We start from the raw sequence: 17,410 nt of genomic DNA, 5'->3' as shown, positions 1-17,410 counted from the left end.
CAGAAAACATATGCTGCTGCAAATGCAAACTTATTTTTGTTAAAATACACTTTAATGTGGTGGACAAATTCATGGTACTAAAAATAGAGGCCCCTTTATATGGTGCCGATTGTGGGATTTATTATTCTGTTATTTAAGGTAATGGTATGTTGCGAGGTCAGGAAAAGGGTCATGGTTCTCAGATACAGAACAGCCTTAGAAATACTCAGAAATACCAGCAACTACGGAACATGAAGCAAAAATAATATTCCGTTGTGCTCATAAGGTTCTAATTTTCTTGAATTATCCTAAGTGTGATAACCACTTAGTTCTGAGGGACACACAGCAGCTCTGTTCAGCATTCCCGAGCCGTGGAGCAGTTTCTGCAGTTGAGCTTCCTTCCTTCAAGGGGAGGGTTTTCTAAAGCAAGCTCCGTGTTTCTGAGGCGTGCTGGAATGAGTGCTCTCTTTGCAGGTCAGGCAGGCAGCACACAGCGACAAAGCGTGTGTTCCCACGCTGCCTGTGCCATCTGCTGACATTCAGAAAAATGTCCATCTGACTGTTCATCTTGAGAGAAAAAACGATGAGCATTCTGAATTTTGAGGTCATTCTTGATGCAATTCAGGCTCTTGTGGATTAAACCAACAGAATTTATATTGTCCTTATGATGTGTCATGGAAAGTGACCAGCAAAATTTACTTTAGTTGCAGCTGTATGAACTTGTTATATTTTATATAACAGATATTTAGAGATGTTAAATTCGCCATCTTAATTTGAAGGAGTTACATGCTTTTATATTCAATCTGAAGTAGTGTAACCATCATTTGTCTTACTGTATTGAGTAATTGTCAAGTAATTTGTTCAGATTATTTGTTAGATTGCATAGCTGTCACCTTGAAATTTTTATAATACAGATGGTATTTTATGGCAATTTCCAATTTTTTTCCTCCAAATTCAGATAGCACGTGTTTTATTCTGCGTTTGAACTACAAGATAATTATTTAAACACATACCCAGACATAGAGCTGCTTATATAGGTGCTTAACTGAAGTATACTGTGTTTACAAGGTTTAACGTGCTATTAAATAATGTGGACATGGAAACTTCTTGAATTTCCTTTAGGTAAAAGAATTAAAATATCAACTTGCATTCTTACAGATATACAGGAATACAAAAATAGCCATGTGACTTGGCAGCACATACTCAAATTGAGTAAAAGGCAAAATGTCAATTAAATTAAAGAAAAAATATTGCCAAAATACTTAATTGGTTCATAATGGTTTGTCTTTGCTTGAAAAGCAATTGTTAAGAGACCTGTTGGGTTTTGTTATTTTTTTCCCCACTTTCAGCTACTTGCTATCATTTAAGGTTTCAATTGCTTGACTTAGAACTGGTGGATAATTAGTAGTGTGGATAACTGTGAGAAGCATATGTAGTAATTTAGTTCTTGATTCTTTCTAATTGTCTGCCCATTGGTATTTTGCTAGGGCTAAGTAGTTCATTATTCAAACACTTTAAATGTAAAGTACTGTAAAAAGAAAAATGCTCTTATTGATAAGATGGTATTGAAAATAAAAAAAACTTTTAAACAAATAAGTCACTATTTGACAAATCTATCCCCAAAGCTGTTGTTTGCATAGTGTAAGAAGATTGGAGTAGTGAGGAGGAGAGAAAGGGTAGGGTTGGTAGATAGGATTCCACTTGCACTGTAATTGAAATAAAGATGTGTCACTCCTTAAAACGATGCAAAAGGTAAATACAATAAAATACATTGGGATACATCTAACTGGGCAAGCTTTGTTTGTTGAAGGTAAAGCTAATAGGCATTAAAGGCAACTATATGCTATTAAAATTAGGGTAATGGAGGTAATTTTGAACCTCATCTCTGCAAACAAAGTTTACAGTAAACATTTTGACCGGCCTACAGGAGTACTTCTGAGTCTGACATCTTCTGAGGTTGCTGATCGTGCTGTTTAATCCACTCATTTTCAAGTGTGCTTGCAATTTAAAGGCATGATGCAGTATTTGTGCATAGCCTCCCTGCAGACTCCATTACTTCCTCATTCCAGTTCCCTTTTCTAGAGCCTGTGACCAGAGAGGAGACTGTTCTTGAGTGGTTGTATCCTCTGATCAGAGCTGTAACACATAACCTGCACAATGAACAGAGCCTTACAGTCACTGGGTCTTAACCAGAAAGGGTGATCTGAAATATGGGGGTAGATACTTCTGTTAAAAGTTCAAATATTTGTTTTAGTATTCAAACCTAATATACTATTGAATGTTGACATAGAATTCTATATTTTCATAGTAGTATGGCTTGAAGGGCTTGAAAGTTCACCTGGAGACACCTTTTCTGTTATCAAATTTTCTCACATACTGCTGGATTTGTTCATCAAAATTCTTCACCTGTCAAAATGTACTATTTCATATGAAATCTTAAAATATAGCACTATTGGTTGGGTTAAGTTAATTTTGAATTAGACCCAGATCTCCTCAATCTTCTCTCTTAAGCTAGAAACAGAATATAAAATTTAATGAGGTGGAATAAGTATCTGAAAATCTTCATTTATGCAATTTTTCTTCAAGCATATCTTTTACCAATCTAACAGTTCAGTTTTAACAGCTTGCAGTTGAGCTTATGCTCCAGATAATTTTTCCCCCTGGTTGTATACTCCACTCACAACTTTTAGGAGAAGAGTTCAATTTGATGTCACACTTTGTATTGTGATTTGGACAAACTCTAAATGAATGTTTCCTGCTTGCATTATGTGTAACATAATATGTGTGAATTTCTTATTTTCGCAATGTGATGTCATGTACCTCTAATCTTCATGACTTGTTTTGGAAAAAAAATTGCAAAGTTTAACTTTTTTCTCTACTTTTCCTTAACAGATTTGAAGAACTTGTGAAAAAGTTCAAAGTAGAATATCATGCTGGTGGTTCCACTCAAAATTCCGTTAAAGTGGCCCAGGTTTGTTCTTGCTTAGCAAAGAATTATTGCTAATTTCAAGTGCTGTGTTTGAATCTGCTCTGTGTTGTCTGTTTCATCATGAGCACTGCAGAGTGGCTACTTGTGAATCTGTTGTTCAGCCTATGCTGGTAGTGTTGTGTGTGACTTGTTTTGTAGTTGTGCTTTCTAGACTTCTCACAAGTGTTCTGCAAAGGTTACAGCTACACCTCCAGTGTACCAAGAGTGAAAAGCTTTTGTCAAAGATGTGTACTGGAAGGAGAAGAGGTGAGGACAAGGTCTCTAGGTGCAGTCAGGAATCTTACACTGAGAAAAATCACAATGACAGCGGTTAAACAGTGAAGTTGTTGAGTCTCTGTGCTTGGAGATTTTCATAACATACCAGGATGAGTCCTTTGGTCAGGCTAATCTAAATTTGAGGCTGTCTCTGCTTTGACTGATGTGTTGGACTGGAGAACTGCAGAGGTCCTGTCTAGCCTGCATTATTCTGTGATTTTAACCACATTTATCCTGTGAGAACTTCAAAGTTTGTCCATAAAAGACTGAAACATAAAACTTTCTTTTATACAGTGGGAATGTTTCTGGCTATTGGTTCGATGAACAACAGTAATGATGAATTTAGTTTCAGGTATATCACGTTTTCTATAACTAAAGTATGCTTTTCGTCACAACACTTTAAAGCATATACCTGTCTGCATGTTTTCATATTATGAGGGATGTAAAAATTCTATTAAAAAATACACAAATGGCACTTTGGATCTTCTTGTTCATGATCCTGGCATATTAACTTTGAAGCTCCCTATATAGTTAAAACTGACTGCCAGATAGCATTAAATGCACATTTGGAAGAAATAAAATTATATTACAATAAAAGTTGCTCACTCCTCCCTGCCCCCCCATAAAAGGGAAAATATTGTCATAATTATTGCTCCTTTCTACAAAACAGTTGTTGTTTCCTTACTAAAGTTTTCATTTTCAGAAACCCCAAATGTCTTGAAAACAATTTGGATTAAAAAAAGAGTTGCATATGTTTTAATGTATATAGCATTCTGAAATGGTTATGTTGTTAAAAGATAGTCAGCTTTCTGAGCTTTTTTTTTTAACCATGGGATCAAGACAAGTTTTTGCTTCGGATACTTTTGCAAAATATCTTGATCAATGGAGCTCAAGTTATTGGAATCATTTTCTGTCAGATATCACTATTGCTTGACCTATGGTGATGGTGTAAAGGTGGTGCATTTTCATGACAGCTGATTAGAGGTGAACTTTTTGGAGGGAGTTCTGGAACTCTTTATTAGTTAAGAGATGTGAAATTCTGCTTCTGTTGCTGCATTTATTTTGGGGAGGTTTAGAAGCGAATGTATGTGATAGACTCTGAATTTCTAAACTTTGAAGTGTTCAAAGAGCCCAGGATTTTAATTCCATCTCTCCTTGAAGTGATTTCTGTGCCATTAGCTGATTTATTAGTGAACTATATTTCATTCTTTAGCTGTCATTAATCTATCAGTCCAGGAATTGTTCAATAATTTCACTCTGAAGTACACAGAACCCACATAGAGTCAAGGAAATAGAAGAAATTTAAATCAGTGAAATGTAGGTATTCCTGTGTCAGTGTGCCTTTCTTACACTGATTAGGTTTTGTCAGTGAACTTTTCCTTTATCTTGGCTCAGAGCTGGGAGCCTCATTCAGCTCCAGTTGCCATCTGGAATTGTGTTTGTCTCCAGAAGGTTTGTCATCTCCTAGTTTCTGTTTTAAATATGATTGAAACTTAAACAGTTTTGCATGAATAACATAACATCACTAAAAGACTTTTAAAAAGAGAGCTGGGAGAGTGAGAGAGAAGGAAAAAAGTAAATTCTGAAAATCCTGAAAGAAGCTTTTTTTTCTGTAAGCTTTAGCAGAAGGAAAAAAAAGCAAGGATAGGAAAAAAGTAGTTGAAATGTAAACCAAAAATTAAATTAGAAATTCTGGAAGAGTTTTTGCAGCAATATTCATTGGCTTATTGGAAAGAAAGATTGTGTTGTTAACCTTAGAGAGAGCCAACTCAAATATATATTAATTTTTTGAAAGTAGTGGGAGACAGAAACACTATTTTAGGAAGCTTATCTGGTGACTGAAAAGTAAAGGACCAATAAATAAGTTCAGAATGCCAAGGTAGCCACACTTAGAGTGAATGTGGATTCTCTGTGAGAAGATGCGGGGAAGAAATCCTAAGAATACAGCTCTTACTAATTTCTTAACATTTTGAGAAAATCTTGAAAAAGTGTGCTATAAAATGAGAGATAACACCTTAAAAGGGTTTGCTTCAACTGTTTAAAAGTTAGTCAGAAATAATAACATGTTAAAGAAAGGCATCCTTGGAAACCTGACTACAATGAAATGCAACTGAGTAGAATAGTTGGAAATGAACAAATGGGCCCTGAAGTCTGACAAATTGCTTTTTTAAAAGTTGAGTTGTGAGTGGAAAGAGTATATTTCTAAGGAGTGTAATAGGAAAAGTGAAAAAAAAAATCAAATTTAAAAAAAAGGAAGAACTTAGGAAGCAGCTCAAGGTTATGGAATTGTTTGTTTCAGACAGACCCTCTTTAAAGGTCAGAAAAGCAACACTATGTTGAAACAAAAATACCCAAAGGCAATGGGTGGAGAAACTTTAGAGTATATAGTGTTTAAACAGGGAAAATGAACCTGTCAGATGCTTGCTTACATGGTGTATGGTGATCATCTGGTGATCATTTATCTGCTCATGGTGTATGAGCACATCATCATCTGTTACATGTGCTCATATATTTTGGATATTTCCTTTGTACCTGCAAAGGTAGTATCATCTACTCGAGAAATGCTCTCTCTCTGATTCTTAGCAGAGAAAGCCAATTTCTTTAAGGAAAAAAGTCTTAGAAATACTGTATTTTTCATGTGTGAAAATTTTGAGATGGTAATCACAGAAGGAACCAATAGGAAGAAGTTCTAAATTACGAAGAAAACTGGGAAGAAAATGAAGCTTAAATCATGGGGTTTGGAACTAAAATTTAAAGCAGCATAAACTAAAAAGGAAGTGAAGATTTAAAAGTTTACAAAGAATTAACCAGAATTGCAGTTAAGCTGTGAAGAACAGAGTTAGATTTTATTTTTTTTCTAGCGTGTTAACGGAAAGGAAAGATGTGAAGTGCAGCCGTGAAGGAGGAATTTGGCTTGTAAGGTATGAAAGGGAATCTCTGTATTTTTTCAGTGTTGTCTTGCAGCAGAGCAGGAGAGTGTGTGGCACTCTGCAGGACTGAGCAATAGTTGGAGAGCATCATGAAAATCAGAAAGCCGAAGGTTGGCCCTGTTGACTGCCCAAAGCAGACATTATGTGGACAGGGTATCTCAGCAGGGTCAGAAAAAGAGAAAAGTCTGGACGTATGAGGGACAATTGAAAAGTTCTTTTTTTGTAGAAATGCTTCTAATGAACAATGTAGAAGACTTATTTCCACAAAATGAAATGTGAAAGCAAGGTTACATCATGCATTAGAGGGAAAGCTCTGTAAAAGGAAAAGAAAGAGCAAAGGAAAAATTCTTCTGTTGATAAATATTGAGAGGATGGAAGATAAGTGACAAAGGGGCAGAAACTCAGAAATACCACACTCTTGAAAAGTGTGTTATATCAGCATTTTATAAGTATATTTCTTAAAAATACCTGAAAGTGGTGAAAGGAAGTACCAAGAACAATGTAAAAGTATTGAAGAGCAGTGCTAAAGCTCTTTGTGGTTAGGTTTTCTGAAATGTTAAAGTTGTTTGAACTGATCCTGGCAAGAGTTAGGGAATCAGTATTATCATGGCTTGACTCATTATATGAAAGGGGGCAGGGGTGGAAGTGATTGATATATTCTAGAAATGACAGTCACAGGCATAAAAATGGAAAAGATAAAATAAATGAGACAACAGTTTAGTCATTCCTTAATGAGATTAAATTACAGCAAATTATGCTTTGGAAATACTAATCCATATTAGGAGAGTAATGGAGACAGAAAGAAGTGAATAAAGTGGAGACAATGTGAGAGAAATGACAAAACTGAGAGAAAAGTTAGTAAGTAATATTGAAAGAGAAAACCAGTATAAAAATCCCAGTGTTGCTCTGATTCTGCATTCCCTCACTGTCCCGTTCTTGTTTCTCCTTGCCAATCTGCTTTCCTTGTCAGTTCTAATCCTTCTTGCATGTCAATTTGTTCACCTGCAAAATAAAGATGGCTAACTATGACAGATTGAGTACTTGTAAGGCCTTAAAGACAAGTCTTATTGAAGCATCTTTTTGTTTGAGACTTTAGTACTCAGCAGCAAAATAGGGACAGAATGTAAAGAATGGGAAGAGGGTAAAAGGAATAACAAAGGGCTTTCCTGACTGCAATACAGAAAGCAGATGGAATCCTGATAATCAGTAAAAATGCAGGTAATGTGCTTCTAAAGGTGATGTATTGCTATTAGACACAATTGTTGGGTTGTTTTTCTTTTTCCTTAACCCACCAATAAGACGTGTTGATAACTTTGCTGGATCAAGTTTCAATTGAGCAGGCATCAGTCACTAAAAATTGCTTATCTGATAATACTTTGGAAAATGAGGACTAGAGAGAATGACTGAATTGCAATCCTTTAGTTTCTGGAATAGAAACCTAAGTTTATCTTTCCTGCTTGCTTGGCACTAGAATTACCCTTTTATACTAACTTTTAGTTTTGCTGTATGTTTGAAGTTGTGATGCATGCTTAAGAGCAAGAAGTGTAGGGGTATCAAATTGAAACTGCAGTGTGCTTCTCTGACCTTTACTTGTCTCATTAAATTTTGGCTTTATATCTAATATGATATGTGACATCTTGCTTTAATCTGAGCTCTTGCAGTCTCTCCAGATGATTGGATCCATTATATTAAATCTATAAAATATGCATACATGTAACTGCATGCAGTTCATAAATAATGTATTGTTTTAGGGTTCTGCTAACAAACTAAATTCAGATTCATAGACACAGTGTTTTACTACTACTGAGCTTCCTTCCATAATTTTAGTTAAGCCTGTGCCCATCTAACAACAGACATTGCTCTGGAAAGTAAAAAAAAAACCCTAACAATTCAGAGTCTTTTAATAGGGCTCATGACTATAAAGTATGTAAAGCAAATAGCTTACACATGCAGAGAGGGCAAGTATTGCTGACCAGGCTGTATTTGCATGATTTTTATCAGCATTTCTTTTGCTTTTGGAGTGCTGAGGTTAGAACTGCAAGAAATAGTCTTTGAAGTTTTATCTTTCTGACACAAGTGCTGGATTTCAAGTCCAACTTGATAGAATTTTATAGCTTGGATTTTAAACTACATGACCTTGGCAACAAACAGCACATTTTCATTCTTGTTTTTCTGGAAGTACTTACCAAGGTATGGCACAATATTCATCCTCACCCATTCACCTCAGAATGGGTGCTCTTGGTTTTTGTCCTATTTCTTAATAGCTTATTTTTATTCTAGCAATTCTAGTATTGCTTTGAATCTAACTTAGCAGCTAGAGAATCCCATATTCTTTTGTTTATTAATCCTTGGTAGAATTCTGAAATTCTCATTACACAAGTTTTATTACTGTTGATGCAATGTGAGTTTGGAAGAATGTAGCTTGATGCATTTCAACTTGAATTGGTAGGACTGGCAGGTAAAGGGAAAATGTAAAATTGAATTCTTGGGAAGCTTTCATAAAGAGAACTCTTGGGAATTCACAATAGTGTTTGTATAATCACACCTGAGAAAATCATCATAACTCCCTCTTTCTTTCCGCATTACTTCTTGCCATCTAATTGTAACCTTTCAATTTTGGAGCTGTACAACATTTTTGGGAAAAGCCTACATCCTGTCATTAGATATTTTAAAGAAGTTTGGCTTTAAGCTAGAGTATGTCTTTATTAAGAGTAAATAAAGTGTTGATTGGAATGACTTTTAAATGAGGGATAACATTAAGAGGGAATAATATGCTAAATTATGTTGAACTTTTGAATTCACATCAGGGAAGTATGGCACTTTTCTGAATATCAGCCTCCATTTCAAGCAGTTGTAAATTAATCCAAATTTTCATTCTTCCATTATGATTAACTTGTTCTGTTAATCTAAAGGGATTGTGCGTTTTAGCATTCTAATGAACTCATAAGTATGAGAATTTAGCTTTGAAAAATGAACAGATTCATGCTTGTTTGTAAAAAGTGGTATGCTCTAAAGGCTTAGAAGTATTTTAAATTTTTACTACTTGTTATGTGTGTAATTAGCCAAACCTTGGATTTATATTAAGCACGTCTGTCTACTGGGTCACTTAATGCTTAATCCAAAAATAATATGTAAAATTAAAAATTTATCTGTGAAGAATACTTGCAGGCACAGAGCTGCATTCTATAAACAATATGAGCTGTAATCTTGTGAACATCTAAGTAGCTTCATTGCAACTGATTCCATGCTTTTAAAATGAAGTTGATACCTATTTGCCAAGAAGTACCCTTGGCTAAACAGTACTTACTGAATGTAATCTACAAGATTCATAACACAGGGATCCATCAGTCCTTTAGTGGCTTCCTCCTCACTCTGCTGTCATTCTGTATAAATGAGCATATAATTAATGAATTTAATCTTTTCCTCACTTGTGAGAATTTCTGGATTTCTGGATTCTACTCTGCAGTAGATTAGACTGAGACGTAGCAGGAGGCAAGATTTGGCTCAGGAACAGGCTTCAAAATGTATGGAACATGCTAACTGGCATGGAGATAATGGAAAGGCTATCAGAGGGGTCACCCTAAGCACACTCTCAATTTTTTCATGTTGACACGACGTTGCAGGAACTATATTTTTTTTTTTATGAAATCAATCATGCCATTGACTAGAAATGTTCTGCTTAATTGTGTGCTTAAGATCACTTACACAAAGAATAGCTTTCTCCAAAAACTGTTTCTGGACCATCACTCCAAGAAAGGGGAAGTGAGTCACCTAAACAATTTTTTCCTCCTACTTAGTGAAGCAAAGAACATTTAGCTCTGTATCTTTCTGACCAAAAGGAAATAGGTCATTTTTTTTGCTCAGAGAGGTAGGTTTTTTGCTTTCTGAACCATTTGGACCGGAATGTTAAATTCCTCAGAGTTAGTTTTGGCCATACGCTTGATATTTCTTACGCAGCTTCATTTTCATTCCTTAAGCAGCTCTGCTCATATGGGCTTAGTGGCCCCATCAAACATGTGTTTCCAATATTTTCAGTGGTTTAATCCAGCTTTTAAGAAAATGTACAAAAAAGGTCTCTAAACCATTTTCTGTTTGGTATGGTTTAATAAACTTAGGGGTAATAGCCTTACCCTCTCCTCAAAAAAATCCTGAGGTGTGTGCTTCTTTCTATGCCAGGTCTCACATGTTTCTGCCTTGCTGGGGTAGCATTCTCAATGTGGTCTTCTGTGAGCACTGTGTGCTGTACTGCAAGTGCACATACCTGCTTCTCAAACCTGTTCCATGTAAAAGATAAACCAGACAAAGAGCTGGGAATTACAGCTAATTCTTTCTTATTTACACCTTACTAAAATTTAAATGCTACTAGTAAGTTAAGTGGATTTCTTAAACAAGTGTCCTCAATGCTCTGTGTAATCAGTCCTAATCAATGAGATGTGTATTTGCTGAAGGAGTAGCAAAACATGCCTCAGACAAACCAGTCATTTAAGTTTGTCTCTCTGGAAATAGAGCAGTGGCTATTCCCACTATGGCAGAGATGATGGGCTGTTGATAGTGTCACAGCAGACAGTACCACATGCCAGTGACATCAGTTTCCTGAGCTACTTATTCTCTCAAGCACATTCTGTCATTCATGTGTGTTTCCAAATCAGTCTGTGTCGAACATCACAGTGATGTGTCCCTACTTGTTACAGAGCAGACAGCCTTTCCTCATCAGAATTAAACCATGCAGCTTGGAAAACTGGTGTAATGCCTAAACTGATCAGTACAGATGTCAGAGAAATTTTGTAACATTTGAGAGTTGCCTAGATTTTTTTGGAACATCTTAGAGAAAATTGCCAGACCTTTTACTCAGCTGTGGCTAGGATGACTTTCAAAGCCTTATTCAGAGCTATGTGGACAGTTCAAAAAAAGCAACAAAATCTTTTTATCCTAATGACAAACTCTGCAAAAATGTAAGCAAATTTCCTCCCAGATTACAAAGCTGGGAACTTGTCAAGCTTTCTTAGTGCTTGTGAAGGGAGCCTATCCATTCTTTATGTGGCTATGGATCAGATGATGCAAGATGCAGCAGTACACTGGAAGACCTGACTTTTTGAGGCTGCTGATTAGTGAGACTTTTTTCTGTACACTGGAAAGTAACTGTGTACAACTTTGTGTGTATTCATAGATGTGGGAATATAATTTCAGCCAATATCAGGATGGTTGGAAAATGAAGGTCCAAAGAGCCTGTGGCAGTTTTTCAGATTATGCAATGCCAGGTCCCTAAATCTGTCCTTCTGAAAATGAGAGAGTTCCAGTTACACCATTGTCAGTTTGACAACAGACTTTGTTATGAGACAGATGGTAACTGTTAAACATTGCAAGACAAACGTCTCCTTATGTGCATCACTTTGGTGTGGAATTGAGTGGTTCACTGCTGGTCCCGTGGACTTGTCTGTCTGATGTACAAGAACCATATTCACATGTTTTTTCAGGTCTTGCTCCTGGCCAGGAACATCAGTAGCATTGTAGGAAGATGATCTTCAAAGTGATTTTGGATGTGACATATTTTAGAAAAACAGAAAAGGAGTTGTACCATCACATTCCTGCTAAATCCATTCAGATAGAACCTTGAAACTCTCTTCTTCTGTGTGTTTGAGTGAGCTTCAGCATACATATGCGGCCTCTGTTCATCCATCCAAATTTGTAATTTATTGGAATGGTTAGAAACTGTTTCTGTGTTCTGGAGTAATCAGACATCAGTCACCCACATGGAATCAGAAGGCACTATATAAATGGTGGCAGTTGACTCTTTCTGGGTATGGAATTCAGCTGCCTCTGCTGCTTGACTCAGCTTACATGCCTCTTTTGCTATGATAACATGTTTTGAAGCTGTAAGAACTTTTTCAGATTTTTCAAAAGCAACAAAGGAATTTAGACTCTGTCTCTAAGCTATAGTCCATCTGAATGCTGAATGAGGGGACTCAAACTTCATTGGTTTTTGATTCTGTTTTTCACTGAGCCAACACTACCTTTAACTTCTAAGACATGCTATATATGAGTGATATTAATTAACACATTCCCTAATTTATACTTATCCTGAAAATTAAGCTGTTTCTAGGCAATGCAGTAATTAGTGCAGGCTGGGATTTCTCCTTTTCGGCAACAGTCTGAAAGTATCAGTAACCCACAATAAGGGTACCTGGTTCCAAAGGTGCCATGATGTGAACCCCCCAATGTTTTTGTGTGCAGAATGACAGTAGGACTTTGTCAGAACATTTTGCCCCATAAAACTTTCCATGCAGCAGTGGAAGGTTTGTCAAGATGTCTTGACTGACATTTATTTGACTTGCTCCCGCTGGTTGACACTGGAAGGAGAATGAGTGCTTGATTTGGCAATCTCAGAAGAGAGGGTAAATCCCTGTGCTTCACTGATATTAATTTGGCATGCCATTCAAGCCTTGGGAGCTATTTTATCCTTAGCAGCTCAATAAGTTGCATAACTACATCTTTAGCAATTAATTAATATTAAGAGATGTGATACAGTGGGGAGTTAATTGCCCTGGAAATCTGAAATGCCAAGTTAAAGAGGTTTCTTGCACATCTCTGGAATGCTTCCTTTTGGAAGTATACTTCTTTCTCCCCCCTTCATAGAAACATTGACAATCTTGCTGTTAGCTAAGAACTCCATGCACCTTTTGTAATATACTATTACTGGAAATCCTTCCCTCAGAAAACTTAAATATATTGGTGTAAGTTCCTTACACATTTTTTAGATGTATCCCCAGGTTTGTTGCCTGAAACCACTGTTTTCTCTCCTTCAATGATTTGTGCTCAGTCCAAGAAGATGTATGTCTGATTTCCTACTTTTGATTACTGCTAACTTACATTGTAGGCCTATAATAAATTAGTATACTTTTCTCTTTCTTATGGATATGATGGAGGTAATAGTGGTTTTTCAGAATAGAAATTTAATACATTTAATACAGGAATTTACTTAAACTTTTTAACAGTGCCCAGAGGTAAGGACTGATGTGTCAGGAGGTACAGTAGTGCTTTTTTTAGGATCCTGAGCATGATTTCAAAGGGGACGAATTGTCAATCACATCAGCAGACTGTGATTCAGTGGCTTTTGCAGTGACTAGCATTATGTGCTGCTTTCTTCAAAGAAAGAATTCCCAATAGAGAACTCTAATCCTAGGACTACTCCATTAGCAGTTCACTTACACCCTGATCCATAAGAGAAGGCCTGTAGGTTATCTTGTTATTGGTACATATGTCTAGTAATAAAATAAAAAAAAACCCAAAAAACAAACCAACCCCAAAAAAAAACCACCTTTTGTAAAATTTGATCTCATTGATATGCATTGAGTTTCACAGTTTTATTTTTCTTGCTGCAAAATTATATTTGGATGGATTAGGCCTGTTATAATCTCATCTGTAGTAGAAAATGTACCCAGGGTATTTACCTCATGTTGCTGCAGTTCCATTCAAAATGGTCACCAGACCTGAAGGGTAAAAATATGGCTGTTGTATAATGTGAATTTGTTAAAGCACAAAAAAAATATGCAGCAGCTCCACTTAGTTTTTTGCTCTATTGTACCCATAAAGTACTGAAAGCTGGCAGTTACTCACTTCAAGTGCTGTGCTTGTGTTCTGCTTTTAACTGAGGGTTTTTTCACTTTTGAGTGAGGAAGAGTCCTTTATGCGTAATAGCTACATTCTTCATCCTTTGCCTTGCTGTGCAAGATCCTGTTCCTGAGGATCTATCTTTCACTCTTCCTCCATCCTCACAGGACTAACTGAACAATGTCTGAAGTATTTAACTTGTTTGCTTCTACACAGTTTTATTTTTTCCATTTTTCTTATGAGAAGAATACTCTGATTTACTAAGGCATCTTTAGGAGTTAGATGCAGACTTTGTGGAGGTGAGTGATATTTATTTATAGAAGACATACTTTATATTACATACATATCAGTATGAGCAGAGTGAAGTTTAGAGATCCTACTGAAGTGAAATGACTACACCCAATTATACTGATTTCTTCATGACATTACAGTCTGACAAATAAACTAATTCAATAAGATTATTTACTTTTGTTCTGCCAATGGTAGCACTTATGTGTTGACATTTACTTGTAAACCCTAAGAATGCATCTTTATTTTATTGTCTTTGCAGTGGTATAAGTGAGCTGTAAGATCAATTAAGTTGATTAGCTTGTCTTTTAAAAATACAGCCTGAAATCAGTGATTTCATATTCTTAGTTTGTAAATAAAATAAATGGGTTTTGGTTTTTAAAACCAGTTTTTGAGAGCTCACTGGAACTCTTAAGATGAGCTAAGATTTTCTGCTTTTCTCATGCATCTTTTGTGGAATAAATTCTGCATGACTATAGATTAATTCCATAGTTTACAGCAGGTAATTATTAAATGAAAAAGGAAACTTGTTGACATTAACGTTTAACATTGTTAATATTCATTGTTCAAGTTTTTAAAAAACATTGTGTACAAATAGAGACTCCAGTGGGTGTGATGGATGAAAAGAGAGCTGACTTTTGTGTGGCCTCAGCAGTTCTTGTCTGTGATCACAAAATGGGTCAGCTTATTCTGTAACAGCTGCTGCATTGCTGCAACCTGCAGGCTGCAATACTGAGAGAACATAGGTGCTGGTTTATTTTAATTTACCAGGCTGTCACCTAGGGTAGCTCAGTAGATACGTCATGAGCCAGTGAATTGTTCCTGCAGTGAGGGCAAGGGTTCCTGGCAAAGAGATTGGTAGGCTGCTGCTTAAACACCACTAAACTCTCCCATGGAAATCTGTTCCGTCTTGTAAGTCAGAGCTGGTCACCTGGCTGAGAACCCAGGAAATCAGCTCTTCTTCCCTAGGGGATGCACATTACAGGAATTCATCTGGATCTTTCACTGGGGTCCAGCTATGTCTGCATGGGCCCCTGCACTGTTGTGAGAGGGAATTTGATCCCAGATTATTGCATCCTTTATTTATGAATATTCCTAAAGATAATTGTGAGATAGTCCAAGATTTAGCATTAGTGTAATTTTACTAAGTGATCCCCAAATTAATTTTGGTAATGGTTAGCATGTGTGAAATGCAGAGACCTTGATAACATGGTGACATGCATTACCTTTTAAAATTGCTGTGAAAAGTTGCTAACTACTGCTGCTTAGAACAATCTGCCCTACTCCCATCTTATAAATGATGGTAACACATGGTTAAGTCTTCAGGGATTGTGTATTTAAGTCACTGTAAAGCTTTTTCAACTATTATTTTCAAAACTTTCTTAAATGGAAATATACAAAATGCAAAGAAATTAACACTGCAGAAATATACCTATGCTACAATTATGTCTAACACTTAACTGCTGTATCATTAATTGCATTTTTTAAACAAGTATATGTTTTACAGTGCATTAAACGTTTTGGGTTTCTTCCAAAGAAATTATTCTCAAATAAGTATTTATCTGCCTATTATCTGCCTATTTATCTGCCTATTATTATTAGTTAGGTTTTTTATTACAAGCTGGTCCATGGCCCTCTAAACTGGGAACTTTTCAAATTTTGCCATCACTATTGATGAAGACCTATCTACTTTTTAAATTCTTTGCAGTAATTCTGTAAGAAACTGCACGCCTTGTTTTCCACTAAGCATGTTCTAGGATCCAGAGATCTAGAATGAGCTGAGACTGATGGGTCGCAAATAAGAGTAAGTTGGCAGGAATCAAAGGAGAATTTCTCTTTCTGCTACCCTGTTTCTCGTATGGTTGGATAATGGCTTTGGGTATGACACATAATTTTTTCAGAAGAACTAACATGATTTAAAAAACTGTAGCAGTGACAGTTTTTAAATTTACATACATAATGTAAATTTGAGCTTTTTGCTGGGAATGCTGCTGTGAAGTAGACTAAGTGTGATTTTCTGTGATAATCTAACTGTGTTAGAATTGTAGACTAGATGACTCAAAGCTGCCCTGCTAAAAATAAAGCAGGTTTCTGTTTTAAAATCTGAGCTGTACACACAAATTCAGAATATATATGCAAATAGCAAAAAAAAAAAGCAGGCTTCCGTCCATGAGATATTTTTTTGATATTTTATTTAACTCTTATATACAGTTCAAAGATTTGAAGTTACTGAGAATTAAGATACTTATAAGAATAAGTAACTGTGACCTGGTCATCAGAAGGTACATTTCCAAGAGACCCCTGTGTCAATAGCCTAATATTTTTCTTGCAAATAAAAGAAGCTCAGTGGAGCAATTAGTGAGGCAGCACAAGCTTGACATCCAGGTTTGCTTCTGTTAAATATTGTGGACAAGTTAAATTTTAGAATCAATTTAAAGATTAACAATTAAATTCCAATGCAATTTACCTCACAAAATGGAGAATGGCATGGCATGCTTTATTTTACCCATGTTTAGGTATAGTAGTTGAGTATGTTCCAAGTCAAGCAAGCAATAACATGTGTAGGATTGTTGGTTTTTACTTGCAACAGAATGGAGTGAATTGGCATTTTGGGTTCTCTGTTTTTCTTTTACTCTTGTAATTTTTTTAATCTTGTAATTTTTCCTGTCCATTCTTTGAGACATATTGATAAACTATTTTGTTAGTCATATCAAGATGGGTTTTAATTATTCTTTCTTCTTTTCTAGAATGTTTAGAAGGAGGGGAAGAATTTGACCGTCATCTGACCTGGGTTCTTGTCAGATTTTTCTTATTTTATTAGTGTTATGAAAAGTGTCTAGTTTTTAAAATGCTTTTAGACAGCTGAAAGCAGATTTTTGCCTATTAAAATATAAATCTGTTCCATCAAAGACACAAAAAAGACACAAAATTTTTTTCTAACTCGTACTCTGAACTACTCTCTGACCACTAACATTGAAGTTCTCTTTTATAATGTGACTGCTTAATAAGAAGTGGCTTCTTCCACTTTCCATGATCTCTTTCTATGCCTTTTTTTGTTGTGAGCATGCAAACAACACCAAATATTCCCAGTCCTAAAGCTATAATTTAAAATTATATGGGTGAGGCAGCTAAAATACAAAAGTTTTAAAATAAATCCCACCCTGTTCTGTTCTTTTTAGGACTTTTTTGATGGTTTTGCTTTGTAGTCTAGGGGCTTGAAATAGCTTTTGACACTAGACAAATTCTGTGCAATTTCCTCTTCACCCTGAGATCTCTGCAAGTGTTTGCTTTGGATTTGTTCTCTAATACAAGCTCACTGTACCTCTTAGGAGTCTGTAATCTTCCCTTGTTCTGATCTGAA

At 35.9% G+C, this 17,410-nt stretch overlaps 1 protein-coding gene across 4 annotated transcripts in view; it reads left to right on the top strand.

Moving 5' to 3' along the window:
- The window catches only part of ADK (adenosine kinase), a 270,500-nt gene that overhangs the window by 68,007 nt on the left and 185,083 nt on the right, over positions 1-17,410 (top strand). For all 4 annotated transcript variants that reach the window (XM_068198543.1, XM_068198542.1, XM_068198541.1 and 1 more), the window contains one exon: positions 2,872-2,950. In XM_068198543.1, coding sequence (XP_068054644.1) covers positions 2,872-2,950 — 79 coding nt within the window. The remainder of the gene's footprint in view (positions 1-2,871; positions 2,951-17,410) is intronic.

This window comes from Anomalospiza imberbis, chromosome 8 (genome assembly GCF_031753505.1).
Source record: "Anomalospiza imberbis isolate Cuckoo-Finch-1a 21T00152 chromosome 8, ASM3175350v1, whole genome shotgun sequence".
NCBI classification, from domain to species: Eukaryota; Metazoa; Chordata; class Aves; order Passeriformes; family Viduidae; genus Anomalospiza; species Anomalospiza imberbis.
Note: the sequence above shows the minus strand (reverse complement) of the source record. Positions and strands in the feature narration are given on the sequence as shown.